Source organism: Tursiops truncatus, chromosome 5 (assembly GCF_011762595.2).
Source record: "Tursiops truncatus isolate mTurTru1 chromosome 5, mTurTru1.mat.Y, whole genome shotgun sequence".
In the NCBI taxonomy this organism is placed as follows: Eukaryota; Metazoa; Chordata; class Mammalia; order Artiodactyla; family Delphinidae; genus Tursiops; species Tursiops truncatus.
Genome location: NC_047038.1, coordinates 63,440,569 through 63,463,234, shown reverse-complemented (window position 1 = coordinate 63,463,234; position 22,666 = coordinate 63,440,569). Strand labels below are relative to the sequence as shown.

Sequence of the window (22,666 nt, the reverse complement as noted above, 5' to 3'; positions counted from 1 at the left end):
TAAGGGAAAACACAGGGGTATCCTTCTGTAATGAGCTTTTGTACATACCAACTATAGCAGACAATGTTGCCATAGCGCTGCTGAAACTCCAGATCAATTGGGCTGTCTGGTTCATTCAGATTAAAAAGAAACAAAGTTTTCTTGCCAACCACTACACTTATCTGCCAGAAAAGAAAAGAGATTATGAAATGAATTACTCAGCACTTCATGAAAAGACTAATAAGCAAATCCAAAGAGCATAAACCTAATTTAGAAAAACAATGAGCCAAATTTAGCATGTTAAATGTTATAATTAGTAAGGTAACAATGTGACTAACTCAAAACATTTGTAACATTTTACTAATATACAGTCTGGAAAGGATCCTTGGCTTCACATATATGCAATACACCCTTGGAAGTACACTAAAATAGCTCGATGGAATAACCTTTTACAATTCTCTGTACCTCTAATATGAGTCCTGTGCAGTAAAGGAAGGTAGGTCTGACATAGTTCCATTGAAACTGAATTCATATCCAGAGTATAGAGAGTCTTCTATCCTAAGGCTGTCTGATTTTGATTTGGGGCTATCTGGGATTACAGGTCCACACCTGTGTGGATAATCTAGCTCGGCTTTTTATATCATCACTCTTCCCATCACCAGCAGGGCACTGGTCAGTGTGGCTAGACTACTATCCCGCTGTTACAAGTTGGTACTTAACTATAATTCTCAGTTGAGGGTCTAACTGTGTTGGGGAGAGAAAAGAGTGCATTACTTATTTGGGCTCATTAAGGGTAATGGATATATATATGTAAAGAGAAACACTTTGATATATTTCCTTGATTCTAAGACGCTACCAGTTAGGAGTTATTATCATTTTAATAATAGCTTCTTGAGAAATAAAGGAACATTACTTCATTAAACATATTCTTGTTGACTGTGAAAATCATCTGGATTTCAGAATGTTAAAATGTGGCAGGGAAAACAATCTAAGGTATTAAAAAAATAAAACTGTAATTTCCAGAGCTCTGGTCCCCACATCTGATAGAGTGAAAATTAAAAAAAAGAGAAAAATCAATACTCTTGCTTTTCAAGGTGCCCCCACTGTTGTTGCTACCATAAGAACAAGAAGAGCAGCCAGTGTAACAGGAAACTGTCCTCACTTGCTGTGATATTAGGTGGCAGCAGAAAAAACATTTAGGCCTGAGAAACTGGGGCCTGCATTGGTTTAATAAGTGAAGGACTATAATTTATTTATCACTATAGATTCTGAACCATACTAGAAAAGGAGACAGAATATCCTAAAAAATTACCAAAATAATTTGGGCCTGGATTTGATTTAGAACTCTTACCGTGCTTTCAGCAGTGGAGGTTCGGTCATCAGTCTTCATCATGGAAAACTGCATGTTGCTAGGCTCTGCTCTCACTGGTGTCTGCAAGGGTGAAAATACTATCACTATGAATAAACCCCAAACTCAAATTCATTCTATTACTAAAACAGGTAACTTGCTTTCATTTCTGTTACAGGTTGGACTAACAGCCTGAAAATCCTACTGCTACAAACTTCTAGAAATTCTGGATGAAACTGAACACATATCTTATTAAATGGCTAAGATAAGCTTGAAAGAAGGTTAGGAGATTTCCAGGGACCATAAGCAAAGATCAAATTGAAAACCAAAGTGTGTGCAGAAACTGATGCTGCAGATATCCAGAGCAGCAGCTGGTAAAGGGAGACGATAAGGAAGCCCATTTGGCTCAAGCTGGGCTTTGGGTCAGAAAAAATTCTTTTAAAATCAAAGACTTTCCCTCCTATGCTCATTGTGGTCTAAGGTCCAAAGTTATACTTTGAGTGGTCTAGAAACTCCCTGCAGTGTTTGGCCAAAACGAATCTAAATCCTCTTCAAAGGCTGCAAAAAACTTCCACAGTCAAGCCTTGCTGGAGATGAGCTCACAATTCAAAATGAGAAAACTCAGAAACAAACAATGGATCAAGAGGAAGAGTCACCAGATCTAAAAAGAACAGAATTATCAGAAAGATATCATAAATACATTTAAATGGCTAAAAACATAAAAGGACTCATAAATATAAGAAAAGACAACACTTTCTTTAAAAGTCCAGGCAGATTTTAAAAAGAACTACAAAGTACTTTCTACAAATAAAAAGTAGAGCCATTAAAATAAAGACTCAATGGGATGGACAGAAGATTAGACAAATTTGAAGAAAGAATAAGTTAACTGATTTGAGGAAATTATCCTGAAGATTGCAAAGAGTGACAAAAAGAAACTATGAAAGAGAGATCAAGAGATGTAAGAAGATCCAACATATGTCTAACAGTTGCTCTGGAAAGACAGAATAGAAAGGGCGAGAGGTGAATTTCAAAGAGATAATGACTAAGAACTTTCCAGGATTGATGAAAGACAGCAATCTTCAGATTCAGGAAGCAAGACAAGTCCTCAGCAGGATAAATAAAGATAAATCCACACAAGTTACAATGGAGTGCTCTGCAGAATAGCCAAGTCAAAGCAACGCAGAGAAAATACCAGACAAAACAATACTTATAACGTATGTTTTGTTTACTGCATCATAACTTAAGTAGTATGCCAAATTCTGGAAGCATACTTCTTGGGGATTAAAAATGGGAAATAGTTGTCTTGTATGTTTATAATGGCTCAGTGGTAGTGGCTTCCTTGGATGTTATGTGTGGAAAAGTATTCTAAGGTCTTGATTCAGTGAAGAAAAAAAATGCCAATATCTACTGATGATGTGTGATATGGATACAAGAGGGGGGACCTGTAGCATTCTAATTCTAAAGGACTCCAACATAGATGGACCAAAATTACAAGGTTTCTAGAAACTATTTTTTACAGTAATGCTATATATATATATATATATATATATATATATATATATATATATATATTTTAACATCTCTATTGTAATGTCATATTAACCTTCCTTAAGAACCACTGTAATCATGCTATGGTCTGCTCAACATGATTGAGTTACTTCTATCTCACTTTCAAAGCTTTCCAGATACAAGAACCAACTTTCTTCTTCAGACTTATCTTCTATAAATTCTCAAAGTCCAAATCTTCAGTCAGTCCAGTCTGGAATAAGCCATGAACAAGCTGTAATAAGTTTTTCCTCTTATCTTTGTTCTGTTCTGCTTGGAGTGAATGACAGCAACTGCTAAATGTCTTACAATACCCATTAAAACAAGTTTTAGCAGGGCACATGATCACCTAGGTAGACTAAATTTGCAGCTTCCCTGGCAGCAGCAAGGTGTGACCATATAACTAGGTTCTGGTCATATGATATGAATGGAAATTATGATTGCATCTTCCAGATTAGGTCGTTCACAAATTTCTTGCACTCCACTTCTCTTTTTTCCTTGCCTGGGGCTGAAATGAGGTGCTGGTATGTTTGCTTTAACCATGTACATGAGGGCAAAACACCCTAGAAAATGGCAGAACAATAAGATGGAAGGAAGGGAGGGGAAGGAAGGAAGGGGGAATTTATACAACCTTGAGAAGCAGAGATACATAGATGACATGCTTACCCCTCTCTGTTTTATGAGAAAAAAAAGAGGAAAAACCACCCAAACTACCATATTCTTAGAGTCCTTGTAATTTTGGGTCTTGTTGTTACAATAGTTTAGCCTATACCCTGACTGATTTAGATCATCTTTTCTCTTACAGATTCACAATCCAACTTTCATTTATCTCCTCTATCTCACAAATGTTATAGGACTTGTAAGCTATATCACACAATTTGATAATCATATAAGATGATATATGTTTTATCATGATTAGTTTTCTCTTCTTGAGAGTAGGGGGCCTATGGTGGGCAGCCTCTAAGATGGTCTGGAACGATCCTCACCTCCTGGTGTTCATGTCTTTGTGTAATCCCCATCCCGGCCCCTCAGTGTAGGCTGGGCCTAGTGACTCACCTCTAGAGAACAGAATACAGCAAAAATAATTTTGAGATCAGGTTATTTATTAACGATTGCAGCTTAAGTCTTGAATGACTATTCTCACTCTCTTGCCAGCTGCTTTGTTGTGGTCCCCAGTCAGGCCTTCAGATAAGACTGCAGTTCAGACTGATAAAATGATTGCAGCCTCATGAGAGACCCCTGAGGCAGAAGCACCCAGCTTAGCTGCAGCTGGATTCCTCATCCACAAAAACTGCAAAGCAATGTTTTTTGTTTTAAACTGCTAAGTTTTGGGAGTAATTTATTATGTAGCAATAGATAGTTAATATAGGGCCATATTTCTTATTTCTTCTGTAGTCATATTTCATATTTCTTCTATAGTACATAGCACAGTGCCATGTAACTAGCAGGTATTCAAAGCACGTCAATATTGCTCTAGAAGTAATAAATCATAAGCCAAGTCATCCAAAGTGAAATTTTGCCACTGGTGAGCTTCTATAGCTATGGGTAATACAAATTCCCTTGAGAGGAGCCTCTGAAGATCTAATCAATCTTGGGAAATTTGAACATCAGTAAAATCTAATCCTAAAATTAAATTTAATTAGAATTAGTTTGGAAGCAATTTAACATATCAGCTAAAGGAGTGGGCTTTAGAATCAGGCAGTTGGTTACATTACCTGACTCTGAGTTCAGTTGTTAACATTTACGCCATAAAATACATATATAAAATAAGAGTTATTTCACAAATATACTGTTTGACTATAACCACAGAGCCGATAATCCATGCTAATAACTAGCCAATGGGAAATGTACAAAGGAGGATATTTGGATAAAGTATTCATATTAAAGAAAAATGTCCTAATACATTAAAAAAATTTGATGTTTAGAATGTGAAGTTATTGTATACATATCTCACATAGAGATTTTAAAATTTTATAGATCTGTTTGATAGACAAACTTTGTTTTGGAAGAAAATTTGAATATAGCAGACCAAAGAGATGTTACTGTATTACCTGTCTTATTGTATCACCTTCTTGATTACTAACTGTAATCATTTTATCTTCACCACCTAAAGCAAGCATGTTTTCTGCATTCCAACATCCACATGTGATTCTCTTAGTATGCTTTCCTGAAAAAGAGATGTACATATTGATTTCTCAAAAAAAATTTTAGATATCCATGATGTTAATCTGAAAGTTTAGGTAATATACTATGGAAATTAAACAGACAAGAAATTTAAAATCTCATCAAAGCAGTTAGTGTCTAAGCAACCTTATTTAAAACAGTTTATTACCAAGTTGTAAATCAAGATAAAGGCATATGAGGGCAATCATGTTTTCCAATTTTTTATGTGCATATGAGCATAGGTCCTAACATAAAAAAGACATTCCACCCCTTGACAAGTTTGTTTACCATATAACCAAACCTATCACATTAATGTCTTAAGCACAAAATGTGCTTAAATCTCAAAGCACTGAAGCTATCTCTACTATATTCAGCTTCACAGTGTGGGAGACCCTTAGCATAAGCAGATTCAACATCAGTTTTGACCCTTCATAGATAACTAAAGGACATACAATGATTCATGATTAACACTGAGGTACAAATATGAATGCACCTTAGTGAGACTTGTGTTAAGAATTGACTCATTTAGGTGGCACAGTGGTTGAGAGTCCGCCTGCTGACGCAGGGGACACGGGTTCATGCCCTGGTCTGGGCAGATCCCACATGCTGCAGAGCGGCTGGGCCCATGAGCCATGGCCGCTGAGCCTGTGCTCTGCAATGGGAGAAGCCACAACAGTGAGAGGCCCACGTACCGCAAAAAAAAAAAAAAAAAAAAAAGAATTGACTCATTTAGCTAGTGAGGGATATTAGAGCCACTAAGTATCAGGATGTTTTTTTATTGAGCAATCCAGACAGTGCAAAAACCACATTTTGGAGTGGAAATTGCATGCTTGACACTGAGGGCATTTGTTGAAGGTCCTGGGATAGATAAATACTCAAGAGCCCCAAGGTTAATTAAGTATACAGATTCTGGAGGCAAACTGCCTATTTTGAATAAGTGGCTCCACCACTTACTGCAAAACCATGGGTAAGTGACTTAACCTTTCTATTCCTTAGTCACATCATCCAAAAATTGGGGATAACAGTAGGAGCTCTTTCATAGGGGTTGAGGATCAAACGAGTTAAAGCACTTAGAAGAGTGCCAGGCATATAGGAAATGCCATATAAATGTTAGCTATTTTAGCTGTTATTGAGACAGAGATCATGTTTATTTTATTCATGTACCCCATACAGAACTTAATACAGTATGTATGCAGAAGGCAGGCTCTAAATAAATAGTCGTTAAGTGAGTAGACCCTGAGGCCAGAGTGTGCCAGAGTGTGTTAGAGGCTCAGGTAGGAGGAGAGTATAGCTGTGAAGTCCCGGAAGATGGGTAAGAGATGAAGTCAGAGAGTCGCCAAGGGCCAGGTCACAGAGGGCTTGGCTGGCCATAGTGAGGACTTTGACCCTGGGTGACATGGAGAGCCACTGGAGAGTTCCGAGCAGAAGGCTCACCGTGGCCTCTGGGCTGAGGATATTCTATAGCAGGGCAAGATCTGAAGCAGGGAGACCAGTTAAGATATTCCAGAAATTCAGGTCAAAGATGTCTGAGCCCCACACCATGGTGGCAGCAGTAGAGGTGATGAGAACAGTCTTGATTCTGGAGATATTTGGAGATAGATCCTACTAGATTTTCTGGCAAATTAGGTATGGAACGTAGGAGAAAGATAAGGGTCAAGGATGATGGTAAGGTTAGGCTTAAATATCTAAAAGGATGAAATGCCATCAATGAGAGGGAAAACTATTGGTTTTGGTGGTATTAAATTTGAAGTGTTTACTAGAAATCTCATTGGAGATGTTGAGTAAGCAGCTGCATGTATGAGTCTAGAGTTTGGAAGAGATAAATGTGGGACTATAGAGGTAGTATTTCAAATCAGAAGACCAGAGCACAAAAGTGAAGGGAACATTCAGAGAAGAGACTGGGATATAGGAGATTTTGCTGATCATAGATTAAGTGGCTTAAGTGGTACACTGGAACTGAGTGTCGGAAGTAATGGGTGTTAGAAGGGAAAAAAGGAGTACATAAAGAGAGGTGGAAAGATGCCAAAGACAAACTTCTTTCTATACTCAAGAAAGGGAGAAGAAAATCTCTCCTTTTCTTCTAGTGCTCAGAATTCAGGTTAACCTTAACCTCACTGATAACAGTTAACATGTTTTGTGTGCTTACTTAACATTGTTCTGGGCACTTTACACGTATTGACTCACTTAATTAGTATTAACTTACAGCTACCATACTATGGCCACTGAAATGTAAATCATGTTACTGGGAGACTGGCAATATTAGGTATACTGTGAACACTGAAATTCATGCATGTTAGAAGCATGCAAAGTGAGAACTGCCTATATCTAGTCTAATTCAAGGAAATAAATCAGAGCATGACGAAACAAGGTAACAGACATTAGCTACTGTAAAAACCATGCATTCGTGCAGCTGCTATTGGAAGTGAAATGCCTTAGTTTTAGGAAAGTAAATTATTTCAAAGGAAAAAAAGCAAAGCCACAAATCACAACTAACTCTGAAAGAGGCAGCTAAAGGACCTAAAATATATAATTAGCCTGAATCTTTTCCATTTTACACAGTGAATTAAATTAGCTGAGAATAGAATCAATATTCATATTAAATACAAAGATCACATAAAATCATGTATATATGACAGTTACTGACACAAAATAATCATGCTTTGACAAATTATTTTCTTATACCTCAAGTGTCAAAATTTCTAGGGCTTATAAGTTAACTGGTAGAATATACCTGTAAATGAAGTGGGATATAGAAAATGCCTATTTAAGTCAAACAAATTAATTTATATGGTGAAAGCAGAGCTTTGTAACTCAAAAGTTTTTAGTTTAATTTTTCAGATGGATCAATGACATAACTGTTTAGCTACAGCACTAAAAATATTCCTATGAAAGATATACATATATGTGAAAATAATTTGAAATGAACAAGTGTCCTTAATTGAAAGGCACTTTCTCAAGTATTCTGTGGGCACTATTATCTCCAGGATTTGATTCTTTCATTAGTGGTACGTTATACTGGCCACCTGTATGTAATTAAGCCCACTGTTTCACCATTCACCAGCATGATGTTACAATAATTGAAAAGAATCCATACTGTTTCCTCCTGGGGAGTCCCAGGGCAGATGCTAGGTGACCAGAGGCTGGGGGAATCAGACACTGAACCAAGAAGGTCAAAGGATTAAACACGCATATCATCCAGTCATATACCCTGAGGGAAATATAACTCGAAGTCAACTCCTAGATTAAACTGGTGTTTGGAGAGAGTGAGGGGTCGGAATTAGGAATCTGGATACTCTGTCCAAGAAGCCACCAAATGTTTTAGCCCATCTACTAATGTGTTGATATGCATCTGAGCTATTCCATGCCAGAGGCACAATGTGGGTGAGAAAGGGACAGATAGAAGCCATGCTATTAATGTACTGGTGTCCAAAGGCACAGGCTCACCCTAGGGCAACCTGTTACATAGCCTGGGAAATTCTTAGTAGGTAGTGAAGATGGATCTTCTAGATTAGATAGATGTATGGCTTAACCAGGGAAGTCTTCATTTTAAACTACAAAATTTCTCTAGCAATATCAGGGAAATCTGAGGTGGTAAAATTTCCATTTATGTAAAGCATCTCAAATATTTAGCAGTGTTTCCAGCTACAACCTACCAAGGACAGGAATCTTTCGAGATGTCTGACGATTATAAATGAGCAAATTTCCTTTAACAGTTCCAACAGCCAGGAAACTTCCAAATTTTGACCAAAGAAGGAAAGACAATTGATCCCTGTAACATTAAGATACAAATTACTAAACAATTCACAATTATAACCCCCTAAGTAGTCCTTTTAAAAAGTACTTCATGAATAGTTTTAACATCTACGTAGAAGCTGAAGTACAAAATTACAACTTAATGCTTTAGGACTATGAAGAAGTGCTAAAGACATTCTGAGACACTATAAAATGGTCTTAGGTGAGTGAGACTTAAAATACAAATGTATGATGAATATAGGCTTCAATTCAGTCATGATGGAATCTCAAATTTCATCAGATGACTCATGATGAGTTACTTATTAATTTGTCTACTAATGATAGTTGTAACTCTAATTGTGGTAAAAATCTTCATGGATGATAACATCTTATGCTTTAAAAAAAAGTAGGGTCCAACTATACGATATACTAAATTGGAAAAATCATTGGGAATTCATGATTCATGAAAAAGGACATACATTTTCCAGCTCTGCTAAGAGTAGCTCAGAAGGAGGTAGAAGGCACGTTTGCCTACCACCAGTTCTTACTGTGCATTCTAGGATCCATAGGTTGAACTTTTTTTTTTTTTTTTTTTTTTTTTTGCGGTATGCGGGCCTCTCACTGTTGTGGCCTCTCCCATTGCGGAGCACAGGCTCCGGATGCGCAGGCTCAGCGGCCATGACTCATGGGCCCAGCCGCTCCGCGGCATGTGGGATCTTCCCGAACTGGGGCACGAACCCGTGTCCCCTGCATCGGCAGGCGGATTCTCAACCACTGCGCCACCAGGGAAGCCCAGGTTGAACTTTTATACAATCCTCTACTAAAGGGAATCAAGACTCCTTGGAGAGTAGCTCATTTATATATTGAGGAAAGAAATCACAATGGATCTAGAAAAGTGGTTATGAAAATACAATCCCAGGACCAGCATCATCACCTGGGAACTTCAGAAATGCTAGTTCCCAGATCCCACCCCTGTCCTACTGCATGATAAACTGGGGGTGGTGCGCAGCTGTCTGTGGTCTCATAAGCTCTCCAGGTGATTCTGATGCAGCTAAACTTTGACAGTCACTGATAGATCAAGCTACTGTTTTCAGAAAGCAACACAGCTCTCAAGAATGTTGAGGGCAGTAATAAAAGGACAAAAGAGTCAGCTTAAAGGGGACTCCTCTGGCTAAATTAGAGGAATTTGAGCATTAAAAATTACATATTTAATTGAAACAAGTTAAGTTTGTGAAAGGCCATAAAACCTAATGATACTTGGAAGACAAAAATTCACTTAAAGCATAGGAAAAGTTAGTTGTAATAATAAGTGAATGTAATAAAATGTTTAGCTAAAAATTAATTTTAACAAGAAGTATTAATATACTGGGCTGCTAGCTTTCTTCAATTGAGTATATATTTACAATTATTGAATATATTAAGTATACAGTATATTTTATAAAAGATATTAAGTACATACTTTATAAAAGATAAATATGCATTTGTCTCTCAGTTTAAGTAGGTACAGCAGCCCTGAGAATATGCCTCTCAGATCTCCAACTATAGAAAGTATAACCGACCAAGGCCCCCAGCTGCTAGGCATTGGAATCCATCACCTCAACATGCTGGGACCACACCTTCCCATGGGCTGCTCCCAGACAATGATTGCGCATGGCAAGGGTCCTGCTGAGGCCCATTCCTGGGAGGCACAGGACTCCTTTGATGGTAACCTTGGCTCAGACTGGGCCTAGCTGAACTTTTCAGAACTGTGCTGCGGTCCCAGATGTTTCTACCCCCCCTTTCTTTCTTCCCTCTCTCCTTTACAAGGGTCTGACGGCTCTTCTAACTTCTTCTCCCTCTCTGTTCCCTCATAGATATTTCCTGTGATAAACACCTTACACATTTAATCCCATTTTGGAGTCTGCTGCTCAGAAAACATGAATTTAAAAAATTGGAGTGAGCTAAATAGTACCAGAGAAAAGAGGAACTATATGACAAGAACAAGGTCGGATTAGCAACTGCGGTCACATATAGTAAGAGTAGTGTAACAATATTAGTCCAGTCAATAGTTGATCAGTACTAACAGTCACAGAACAACCAACTAGAAAGAGGGTTAAATAGTGTATTCCAAGAAGATCAAGTAATCAAATGTCATCAAAAGAAGAGTTAACTGAATGGGCTTTATCTTCCTCTCTTAGGAGATAAGACGTCTAAAAGGTCCTACAAAGTACAGTAAGATCCCAAGGCATACATGTTTCCAATTATGCTAACCGATGAGGCCAACATATAATAATAACACATATTTCTGGCCAAGAAAAATGTAATGAATATATTATTTTAGGAAAATGCACCTGGCTACAAAAAAAGGCAACCTATGTGAAAGGCATAGGTTTGTAAAATTCTGGCTGATATGACAGTTGAAGGTCAATTAGAAAAGAAGCTGAGTAGGGTGACTAGTACTCAGGTGTGAATGGCCTTGGGAGAAGCAACCATGTCCCATGATCCAACCAAGAATCAATTGGTTTATGAACCAGACGTTGTATTCAGAGTTTCTCTGAAAAGATTGCTGTATCCCAGGTAAAAAACTAAATGATTACTGCTGTCGGCCTAGGTAGGATCAGGGTAAGTACCACTATAATCTTAAAAAGGTATAAAAAATACATTTAGTAAAAATGATGAAATAAATTCAACCCATTGTGCTAACATAATAATTCAAGATAGTTAAGTGGCATTGCAGCAAGTTTTGTAATAATTATATTTGATGCTTTGTGAATTATTTGTGTTTGAAGTGCGCAGAAGAATCTAATCAGATTAAATTTGTAAATGAAATTTTAATTGTTTAAAGGAAACTTAAGTTTGCAAAATATTTAAGAAAATTTTGCAAACTTGATATTCAGAATTGTTAACTATCGTGATGTATTAGATTGATCATTAACAAAAAAACAAATAGTAGTAGGTATACCTTTCTATAGCCAAAGGCCTTTAGACATTAAATATTAATAGCAACAGTAAAACACCCTTAATTTTACCTTATTGATAATTACAATAACATCTACTGTTCCCTCAGTTCTTATTTTGGTGCCTGGCCACTGCATACAATTAACTATCACAACAATCCTGAGATGATGTGAGAAAATGGAAGTGGGGGAAGATAAGACAGTGGGAGGCAGAGCTGCCAATTCGAAACACCTGGGATTAATTATGCATTTTTCTCTGGGTCAGGATGTGGCCTCACTGATGCTCAATTTGGTTCAAGAAGCAGTACTTGATGTTTATAAACATCCTCTTGAATGAAAGCACACAGGGTGTGTAAAATCCTTCTGAAAAGTGATGTACCGAAGTGTTAAAGGACAGAGCAAGAAATGAAGGTTCTCAGACCTAGCAAGACTTGATGTTGGTCAGACACTATTGCCTGTGGATGCATGTCTCGTGCGTCACTTTGGAGGGTCAAGAGAACCTGCGCTAAGGTGATGTTTGGTCCTGCTCTGTTATTCCTTGGCATGTAAGCTGGAAAAGTATAATCTAACCTTATGGTATGTGTGTGATCTCTTCCTGCCCACCTGCAGGCCACATGATGCCATGAAGCAGATTATTATTACTATACACTCTTTACATATATGAAGAAATTGAGGATTAAAGAGAGGTTAAGCAACTTATCCAAGGTCAAAATTGCAGTTTTAGTTGTAAATACCGATACGTTTTTCTTTTCCATATGGCAAAATGGTTTCCATTGGAATGGTTTCCATTCCAATAAATTGCAGAGACCTGCAATTTATTCTGTCTGCCCAGGATTTTTCCCACTTGTGAACTTCCCCACCCTCACTCCACTCTTCACTGGGTAGGATTATCAACCCCATGGCCCTGCCTACCCTATTCAGAGACCTTCTGAAGAAATGAGTGGACACTAGTAATGTGATAGGGGTATGTTCTTTCCTCTGGCATAACTTGCTGTGAAGAATGGTATAAGCTGATACCTGCCAGTAGCCATCAAGAGTCTGACTTACATATATAGGATGGATAAACAACAAGGTCCTATTGTATAGCACAGGAAACTATATTCAATATCTTGTGATAAACCATATTGGAAAAGAATATGAAGAAGAATATATATATGTTTAACTTAATCAGTTTGCTGTACAGCAGAAATTAACACATTATAAATCAACTACACTTCAATAAAATTTAAAAGAGAGAGTCTGACTTAGAAGAAGTCAATACAGAGAAAGGAAGAGCCGAGAGATGGAGACAGTCTTGACTACATCATTAGAACCCCTAGATCCAGCCATGCCTGCAGCCAATCCCATCTCCAGATTTTCCCATATACGTTTTCTCTCTTCTTTGGACATTTTAGTCTGTTCCATTGAAAGCAACTTTTTAAGAAGTCATATTTTATAATCATAACAACTCTATTCTAATTAACTGAACAAAATTAATAGGATTATATATAACAATTAAAAAAGAAATGAACTTTTTCCTTTATAAGAAAATAACTCATCAATGCATCTTTATAATGAAAGTAGTATTTGTAGCATCAAATCTGCAAATAATGATATTTCTAAGTGAAGATTTAAAATATAAAAAAAACTATCCTTACCTCATGCCACTGTCTAACTGGCTGGTTTTGTTTGTGTTGGCATCCCACAGATAAATGCAACTGGATTTCTCAGCAATCACTGCTAGGATATCTCCATCCTTATCCCAATCCATAGCAACACAGTTACTTTTTAAAAAGAGAGCAAAACATCACTATGCATTTTTTTTAAGTAGGGAAAGAAATTTAAACACTCAACTATTTGTGATTTTTGTCTATAACAAGACCATTCAATCTATTTTTGAATACGTCATAAACTTTCTAAAGTGAGAAATATAACTCACCATTCAGTGCCTAGATAAAACTAACACCAATTATATCGTTGTTGAGGGAATAGAAACATTTTAAATATCATTTTCATATACTATATTAAATATAATTATACCTAATAAGTTAGCAGATTTTCTCAACACCTATAAAGAGCCTGGCCCTTTGGTAAAACAAACTCATCAAGCACCTCTGGAAAGGAATCACACCTGGAATCAAGAGAAAATTTGTATGATCAACTTTCGAAAGGTTATTTCAGATTTACAGAGGGAAAAAGTAGGTACTGATAAGAAGTGATGTTATATCTAGATAAACTGTGTATTGAACAGATCAAGGCTGGGTAGACGTACGACTGCAAACAACAAGAAAGACTTGAATTCTGAAATAGTAAGAAAGTTTATTTTTATTTCATATCTTAATAGAATGAGTGATTCAATTAAGATAACAAAATAGTTATAAATAGGAAATGCTCTATTTAACATGTTTCTTACTGTTTAAAATTACTCCAAATGTCTATTATAATTTAAGAACTTCCTTGAAGATTAACCTTTCCTTCCTTCTCTGATGCTATATTTCATTTGGAGACCCTCTGTTCTTGGGTATTGGCTAAGCCATACTCAGCTTTACATTTAAGACAGCTGGGCATTACTTAAGTTATTTTATTCTTCGAACTGTTAAAATATGTTCTGGGGGACTTCCCTGGTGGTCCAGTGGTTAAGACTCCATGCTCCCAATGTAGGGGGCATGGATTCGATCCCTGGTCAGGGAACTAAGATCCCACATGCCACACTGTGTGGCCAAAAATTTAAAAAATTAAAAATAAATAAAATATGTTTTGGGATCTCAATTTTCTATAATATTTTCAGGATTTTGAGAGTGTGGAAGAGGAAGGCTTTCAAATTGTTGATAAAATCATCTGCCAAGTAAAGACAATATATAATGGCATTTTATTTATGTGGAGATCTTTTGTCAGTCTAATTCAACTATGATGAATACAGCAAAAGAATTCATAAGTGGGCTTCCCTGGTGGCACAGTGGTTGAGAGTCCGCCTGCCGATGCAGGGGACACGGATTCGTGCCCTGGTCCGGGAAGATCCCACATGCCGCGGAGCGGCTGGGCCCGTGAGCCATGGCTGCTGAGCCTGCGCACCCGGAGCCTGTGCTCCGCAACGGGAGAGGCCACAACAGTGAGAGGCCCGCGTACCGCAAAAGCGACAACAACAACAAAAAAGAATTCATAAGTAAAAAAATAAGGCCATTGTGTAACCAAAATAGATGTCACAGAGATTATGCAATAAAGCTCATACAATTTACTCAAAGAAGTTCTTTTACTAAGTGCTTCTTACTTTTAGACATAATTATAACTAGCTTGCCCTCTGTTTCCTAGAATAGAGAAACCAGAAGCAACAATTAAGAGAGCAGTGAGATACAGATGGCCAACAAACACATGAAAAGACGCTCAACATCACTAATTATTAGAGAAATGCAAATCAAAACTACAATGAGGTATCACCTCACACCGGTTAGAATGGGCATCATCAGAAAATCTAAAAACAACAAATGCTGGAGAGGGTGTGGAGAAAAGGGAACCCTCCTACACTGTTGGTGGAAATGTAAACTGATACAGTCACTATGGAGAACAGTATGGAGGTTCCCTAAAAAACTAAAAATAGAACTACCATATGACCCAGCAATCCCACTCCTGGGCATATACCAGGAGAAAACCATAATTCAAAAGATACATGCACCCCAATGTTCACTGCAGCACTAGTTACAATAGCCAGGACATGGAAGCACCTAAATGTCCATCAACAGAGGAATGGTTAAAGATGTGCTACATATATACAATGGAATATTACTCAGCTATAAAAAGGAATGAAATTGTGCCATTTGAAGAGAAGAGGGTGGACCTAAAGACTGTCATACAGAGTAAGTCAGAGAGAAACAAATATCATTTAATATCGCTTATATGTGGAATCTAGAAAAATGATACAGTGAACTTATTTGCAAAGCAGAAATAGAAACACAAGATGTAGAGAACAAACATATGGATACCAAGGGCAGCAGGGGTGGGATGAATTGGGAGGTTAGGATTGGCATATATATATACACTACTATGTATAAAATAGATAACTAATGAGACCCTACTGTATAGTACAGGGAACTCTACTCAATGCTCTGTGGTGACCTAAATGGGAAGGAAATCCAAAAAAGAGGGGCTATATGTATACGTATAGCCGATTCACTTTGCTGTACAGCAGAAACTAACAACATTGTAAAGCAACTATACTCCAATAAAAATTAATAATAATAAAAAAAAGAGAGCAATGGGAAATGCCAAAATGGTGGCATTAGGTGGATGGGAGAGAAGTAAAGCAACCTGATTTGCAAAGATGGTGGTGATAAAAGCAGAAAGCAGATGTGTATTTAAAAAGGCTGGCAGCATAAGACCATTTAGGTGAGGGACTCTACACATCATAATAACCACTAAGACTATCAGTAAAATAACTACTACAGGGAATGATAACACTGAATCATTAAAAATGCTTATGTTATGCTTACTGTAATCTAGAATGACTTCCTTAAAATAGATAAAATAAGGCCTTTGTCCTTTAAGAAGTATGCAGAAAGTAACTGTTAGAGAGGAAATACTACAGCCATATGGGCTTATCTTATCTGCATATACACACACTAAAGCTTGTTTATAATTAAATAAGAATTATTTCACATGGACTCATTTATAATTCTGTCTTACAGCTTATCTGTGAATGTATGAGTGTTTATAAACGTTAAATTCTAATTCATATGCTATACATATACATATTTCATTAACTGTTTATGGTATAAAAAACCAAATCTCTTTGCAAATGGAGAAGGCAAAAGAGGAGATACACATTAGATATAAGTTATAAAATTCTATTTGATTATAGTTTTAAGACAGTGTTTTTTTATTTTTTAGGCCACAAAGCTTGAAAAAGTTTTTGATCTACCACTGTACTTACCCAGATAAGTTGATTTCACTTCTTTTTTGACCATGGCGATCAAAGATTTTCACAATATGATCAGCTCTAAAAGCAATCAGAACACAAAGATACGATTTAAGTGTTTCTTATTTCTCTAAAGAGTTTTTTTATACACCCAACTGATTTTATTTTCTCACGATAGTTTCATAATTTATATGTAAAAAGTTATTACCAGGGAAAAGGTTCTATGAATTGTGATGTTAATGGAAATATATTACTTTTCCCACCATTCAGTCATCACCCAAGAATTTCTACTGAACAGATAGTGTAGTTAGGTGGGCATACAACCATTTGGAGTCAGGACGATTTACCAACATTCACTGATTTCTTACCCTGTTACTGCAAGGTAGTTTCCTGATGTTTTCTGCCAGGTAAACTTTATTGGTGTGCCAAGCCAAGTCTTTTCTAGCAGTGAGAAAACACGCTAAAAAACACAATACAATTTCTGTATTTTCAAAACATACAATTAAGCATTGGTCAGAAAAGATGTCAAAACATGATAATGAAAACAGTAGGATTCAGGATGGTGAAGGCTTATGCTAGAGCTTACCCAAAAGAAGTCAACAATGTAACAAACAAAATGACCAATCAACCAACCAACCAAATAATCACAATCTGATCGGTAAAGTATGGACCTCAATACATATGGGAGCATTTACTATATAACGTTTTTGCTTTTGAATGTCTTCGAATATTAATTTTATAAAAATGTATGGCTTTAGTGTTTTATAGCTATTAAAAATTTAAATAATTTAAACTTGAACTTAGCTAATTATTAATAGCATAGATTTGGGGAGATTAAATTTAACAAAATTGCTATTAAAAATATTAACTCTGATAGAAATACAAAATGTCTATATTTTCTTCAAAATTATTATTTTCCTTTCCCCATCAGTTACATTTACTTTATCATTAAGTGTTTAATTTGGCTATTGGGTGGACACTTTTTCAACTGAAAAATCATTCTTTTCACTTAGACAATAAAGAACTGTGTATCCAGTATGGAAGCCACAAACCACATGTGGACTTGGAATTTTATTGAGGACTTGAAATGTGGGCAGTCCAAATTTAGATGTGCTGTAAATATAAACTACACATGGGGTTTCAAAGACTATAAAGGAGAGAATGCAAACTATCTTCACTGATAATTTTCATACTGATTACATGTTGAAATGATAATATTTTGGATATACTGGGTAGAATAAAATATATTATGAAAAGTAATCTTACCTGTTTCTTTAAAAACATTTTAATTTGGCTACTAAGATTGTTAAATTACATTGGCTCACATTATATTTATATCAAAACAGTGCTGATCTAGAACATCTAGGAACTTAAGAGTTTGGGATGAATAAATGTAGATTTTAACATTAGGTTAAATTACAGGTTAAACAATGATGCCTATATCTAGGCATGTGAAGTTTAGAGACTACTGCAGGTGGCTTGACAGTCTGAATAGCAACACAAAACTCTTCAAATGGTCAAAATTGAACAGCAATCACAGGCATTTACTATGTTAAAGATTAAATCCACCTGTACTGAAAACAGGTGCGCTAAAATCACAGGTGCATCCAAGTTTTGTGAAGCATGAAGACACCCTTAAAGAAAAAAAGAGTATAAAAGCATCTTACTTTTGCAATTTTATGACCACATTGCCCTGGAACCCCTGCATGGAAGTGAGGGGTCCCTAAACTTGAATTTTACCAGCTTCATGGTAGACCTCCTCTGGCTGTGACCTTATAAACTATTTTTCTTCAAAGGAGGTTTACAGACACTCCATACACATACAATGGACCAGAAAAGGTGCTAGCTTCACAACCAGAATACCAACGTTTATATTTGGCTTTTTATTTATTAGCTGTAGGGCTTAAAGCAGGTCGATTAAATTGCCTCAAACACAGAATTCTCAACTGTAAACCAGGAATAATAATATCTCCTTACTTCTGGTACTTCATAAGTCGTGAAGAGCTTTAGAAATGAGTTAAGATTACCAGTCTGTCAACTGCAATCTCCACATTAATAGCCACCAGAACTTATAAAAATTAAGCTTTCCATTTCTTTGCCGGATCAGGGCCGGGGTGTGTAAGGGGATATTGCTCGGTAAAGCGAAGGGTGAATGATCTGTAGCCAGTGACCCGGCAATGGGGATCACGAGAAGCCCAAGCCTAGAAACCGTGCGTGCAGAGGATGACGCTCTAGAGCTTGAGACCTGCGTGTGCAGATTTCCCCGTGAATAATGTACATCGCCACCAGGTGATCTGTAAATTGCACCAGTCACAGGCAATACAATTTGGGATTATTTTTTCGCAGGCTTTTCACTCGTTTTAAGGCGCTGAGCAGTCGCGCGGCTTGCCAGGTGTTTAGCTGCAATAAATGAGGCAGCTCCTGACACCCGAACGAGTCAACTTCACCGCGACCCTCCAAGCGCTTTCACACAACTCGTTCTTTCTACCGTGCGAAGTTTGGGTTCTCTTCAGATCCAGTCTGCTCGTTTCCAGCCGTGGCGGGGTTCCCTCTTCCCGCAAAGCACGAACCCCAGCCGCGGTCCCAGAAATGAGAGGCCTCCCTCCCCGCCTTCTCCTCTTCAATTTTCCTTCCTATTCCCTTGTTCCTTCAACTTCGCCCCTGCGCTCCCATCCCCACTTCTCACGCACTCGGGAGGACGAAAGGAGATCACAAGCTCCTATCCTCAAAGCGACTCTTGGCGGGCTTCTTCCCGCTCCCCCGGGGTTCGTAAGTTATTTACCTTCATCTCAAAGCTCGAGCAGCCGCGCGATCTGGCAAGTGCGCAGGCGCACGCAGTCTCCTTCAAGAAGGCTACCGCGTTCCCGTCTCCCAGGAGACCGCGCGAGCAATGGCCAATCAGCGAGCGCCAGCTGAAAACAGTGCCTAGCGGCGACCTCCGCGAAGAAGAGCGGGAGGTGCGGACTGAGATCACGTGAAGCCCGCGAAGCAAGGCCCAGAGAAGTTGAACCTCGCGAGGGTTTGCAGCGCCCTTGCTTTCTGGCTGGGCCCTGATTGGATGCGACCCAGGGGAGGCTGACTCTATGAGACGTTGGAAAGCGCCTGCGTAAATTTCGGCCCCGGCTGCTAAGAAGTCAATAGTAGCCAGAGGAGGGCGCTGAGAATTTCAAGAAAAGAAAGGAACTGAGTGTGGATAAAAGGAGGGGGGAGTTGGTTCATGGGGCAATACTCTTAAGCAATCCACGCAAAGAGATCACTCTGAAGCTATTCAAGGGATGTTAAAATTGAAGACTGATTTCTGCTGGGGATATATTTGTATCTTCAGATGTTTAAATTTGGGTGCAAGACCTGCACGTTTAAACGGAGATTTTTTTTTTTTTTTTTGCGGTACGCGGGCCTCTCACTGTTGTGGCCTCTCCCGTTGCAGAGCACAGGCTCCGGACGCGCAGGCTCAGCGGCCATGGCTCACGGGCCCAGCCGCTCCGCGGCATGTGGGATCCTCCCGGACCGGGGCACGAACCCGTGTCCCCTGCATTGGCAGGCGGACTCTCAACCACTGCGCCATCAGGGAAGCCCCGGGAGATGTTTTTAATAGGTGACTGAGTGAAGGAGAAAAAGGTTAGAGAAGTAGAAATTCAGAAATTGTCCTTGTAGTATTTAAAACAGAGTGAATGGGACTTTTTTAGATTTCGGGAATGTGAGACGAAATTTTACTTTTACCTTTAGGGCCTGAGAATTAAACTGACATAAGACCAATTAACAGGGGAAAAGCATACAAATTTCTATGTATTATGTTTACCTGATATGAGAGAATGAGTTAAAAAGAAAACAAAAATCCCACATCAACATATTAATTTGGGGGGGCATATCCCTCTATTTTTTGCCCCTATGTATACCAATTTTACTATGTATTTATAATTATGGTATTTATGTGTATATTTAACACATTTATTTAGGTCAAATAATGTAACACATTTATTAGGGTGCTTAGTACTGAGCAGTAGAAAAGCGTACAATCCTAATAATTTTAGTTTCCCCATACCAAGAAAATCAACTTTTTCCACTCCTTCCACTGCTTCTGAGGCTGAATCATTTACAAAAATTGGTTCTCTAACTTTACTGTGTATCTGGTAGGTTTAGTGGGTGTCAGACTCACCTAGAGGGCCTGTTGAAACACAGATTGCTTGGTTCCACCTGGAGTCTCTGATTTAGTCCTTCTGGGGTTGATGTGGAGGATTTGCATTTCTAACACATTTTCAGGTGATGCTGATTATGCCCATCTGTGGATTACACTTTGAGGCCACTGTTCTCTCCATATTTGTTTCCCAAAGCCTCTCCACTTTTTTGTCCTACGTGTTATACTAAAACCAGTCTGTATTCCTTTTTATGTTGATTAAATTTACAAAGCAACAAATCTTTTCCAAGTATATGCCTCTGAAAGTCACTTTTCAATTTATTATTTTTAAGCTGCAAGGAGCATTTGGTATTATTTTAGATAAAACAGGGATCCTAATTATTGCCTAGTTTTTTGTTTTTTATTACTCTGTTTTTCTCATTAGGCTAACAGAATAGGCAGGATTTCAACAGGTGGATAAAAGAGAAAGGATACTTAGAGATAATGAGGTACAAGGTGGAAGATGCAGACAAACTGATTTGAACCCAGTAACAACCAGTTAGTAACAGATTATGTACTTAACTTTCTCAGCTTCACTTTTTTTTAATTGAAACATATATTTGACATATAGCGTGGTATAGATTTAAGGTGTACAACATGTTAATTTGACACATTTATATACTGTAATATGATTGCCATTGTAGCAATAATTATCAGCTTCACTTTTCTTTCTTTTTTTTTTTTTTCTGGCTGCACCTTGGCTTGCAGAATCCTAGTTCCCCAACCAGGGGTTAAACCTGGGTCATGGCAGTGAAAGTGCCAAGTCCTAACCACTGGACTGCCAGGGAACTCCCCCTAAGCTTCACTTTTATTATCTATAATGGAAATTGAAAATTGATAAAAATATTTTTAGTTGTGGTATTCTTCTGGAAGTTTTTGTATACCTTGGAAATATGTGTATCCTTACCTGAATACAAAATTTTATGTAAACTATTTGGGAAAGAAGAGAAATACAGCTTCCCATTCTAAAATTTAAGAACCAGGAACATGATTAAACCTGTACATCTGGGAAAGGATCTGGTGTCCATTTGTGGGGAGAGATTCACTGAAGAGTTAGCCAATCTGTTATACAATCTATGGGAAGGGGTAATTCTAGAGTGCACAGAGCTATTTTTTAAAATAAACTATACAACTTAAAATTGATTCCTTATTTAAGTATAAATAAATATGTTATTATAGTAATCTTCAGGAACCTCTAATTTATCTGGAAAAGTATGGCATTATGAGAAAGTATTTGTCAGAATCTGCTATAAAAGCTGGTAAAAATGGTATGAAGCTTCTCAAACGGATATTGAGAAAAATGAATAACATGTTATAATATCAGAAAAACGTTTTTCCAAAGAGAGAAAGAGGAGAGCTTCCAAGGTGAAGAGAAAGGGGGATAGCATGGGATTGGGGATGGAAAATAATGACATTTAACACTAAGTACAGATAAAGAAACTAGGAAATTTAGGTGGAATTCAGATTTTAAAGATAAATAGATATAAATTCAGAAAGTTTTTATTGCATACTACACTTCCAGGAAATGCCAATATTGTTTGATCATCTTATAATTTGCCTCCAGTTTATCATTTACACTTCCAAACTTTAAAATGATAGCCATTTGAGGAAATAATTTCCTACCAATATTATATAGAGGGCTTCCCTGGTGGCACAGTGGTTGAGAATCTGCCTGCCAATGCAGGGGACAGGGGTTCGAGCCGTGGTCTGGGAAGATCCCACATGCCGTGAAGCAACTAGGCCCGTGAGCCACAACTACTGAGCCTGCGCATCTGAAGCTTGTGCTCTGCAACAAGAGAGGCCGCAACAGTGAGAGGCCCATGCACCACGATGAAGAGTGTCCCCCGCTCGCCGCAACTAGAGAAAGCCCTCGCACAGAAACGAAGACCCAACACAGCCAA

The 22,666-nt window shown here is 37.8% G+C and overlaps 1 protein-coding gene across 9 annotated transcripts in view; it reads right to left on the bottom strand.

The window, feature by feature from the left end:
* WDR19 (WD repeat domain 19) overlaps nucleotides 1–19,479 on the bottom strand; it is an 84,029-nt gene extending 64,550 nt beyond the window's left edge. For 3 of the 9 annotated variants that reach the window (XR_012331964.1, XM_073805165.1, XM_019928333.3), the window contains exons 1-8: nucleotides 19,374–19,478; nucleotides 16,960–17,051; nucleotides 16,607–16,672; nucleotides 13,341–13,466; nucleotides 8,689–8,804; nucleotides 4,924–5,039; nucleotides 1,331–1,411; nucleotides 49–161 (exon numbers count right to left, since the gene is read on the bottom strand). Coding sequence is in view for 7 of the 9 variants with exons in the window: in XM_073805165.1 (XP_073661266.1) it covers nucleotides 49–161; nucleotides 1,331–1,411; nucleotides 4,924–5,039; nucleotides 8,689–8,804; nucleotides 13,341–13,466; nucleotides 16,607–16,672; nucleotides 16,960–17,051; nucleotides 19,374–19,379 (716 nt within the window). In the remaining 2 variants the exon portion in view is untranslated. Of the gene's footprint in view, nucleotides 1–48; nucleotides 162–1,330; nucleotides 1,412–3,858; nucleotides 3,931–4,923; nucleotides 5,040–8,688; nucleotides 8,805–13,340; nucleotides 13,467–13,722; nucleotides 13,814–16,606; nucleotides 16,673–16,959; nucleotides 17,052–19,373 lie in introns of those variants that run through there. The other 6 variants (XR_012331965.1, XM_019928324.3, XM_019928326.3 and 3 more) reach the window with 6 other exon arrangements.
* Nucleotides 19,480–22,666: the final 3,187 nt, after the last annotated feature.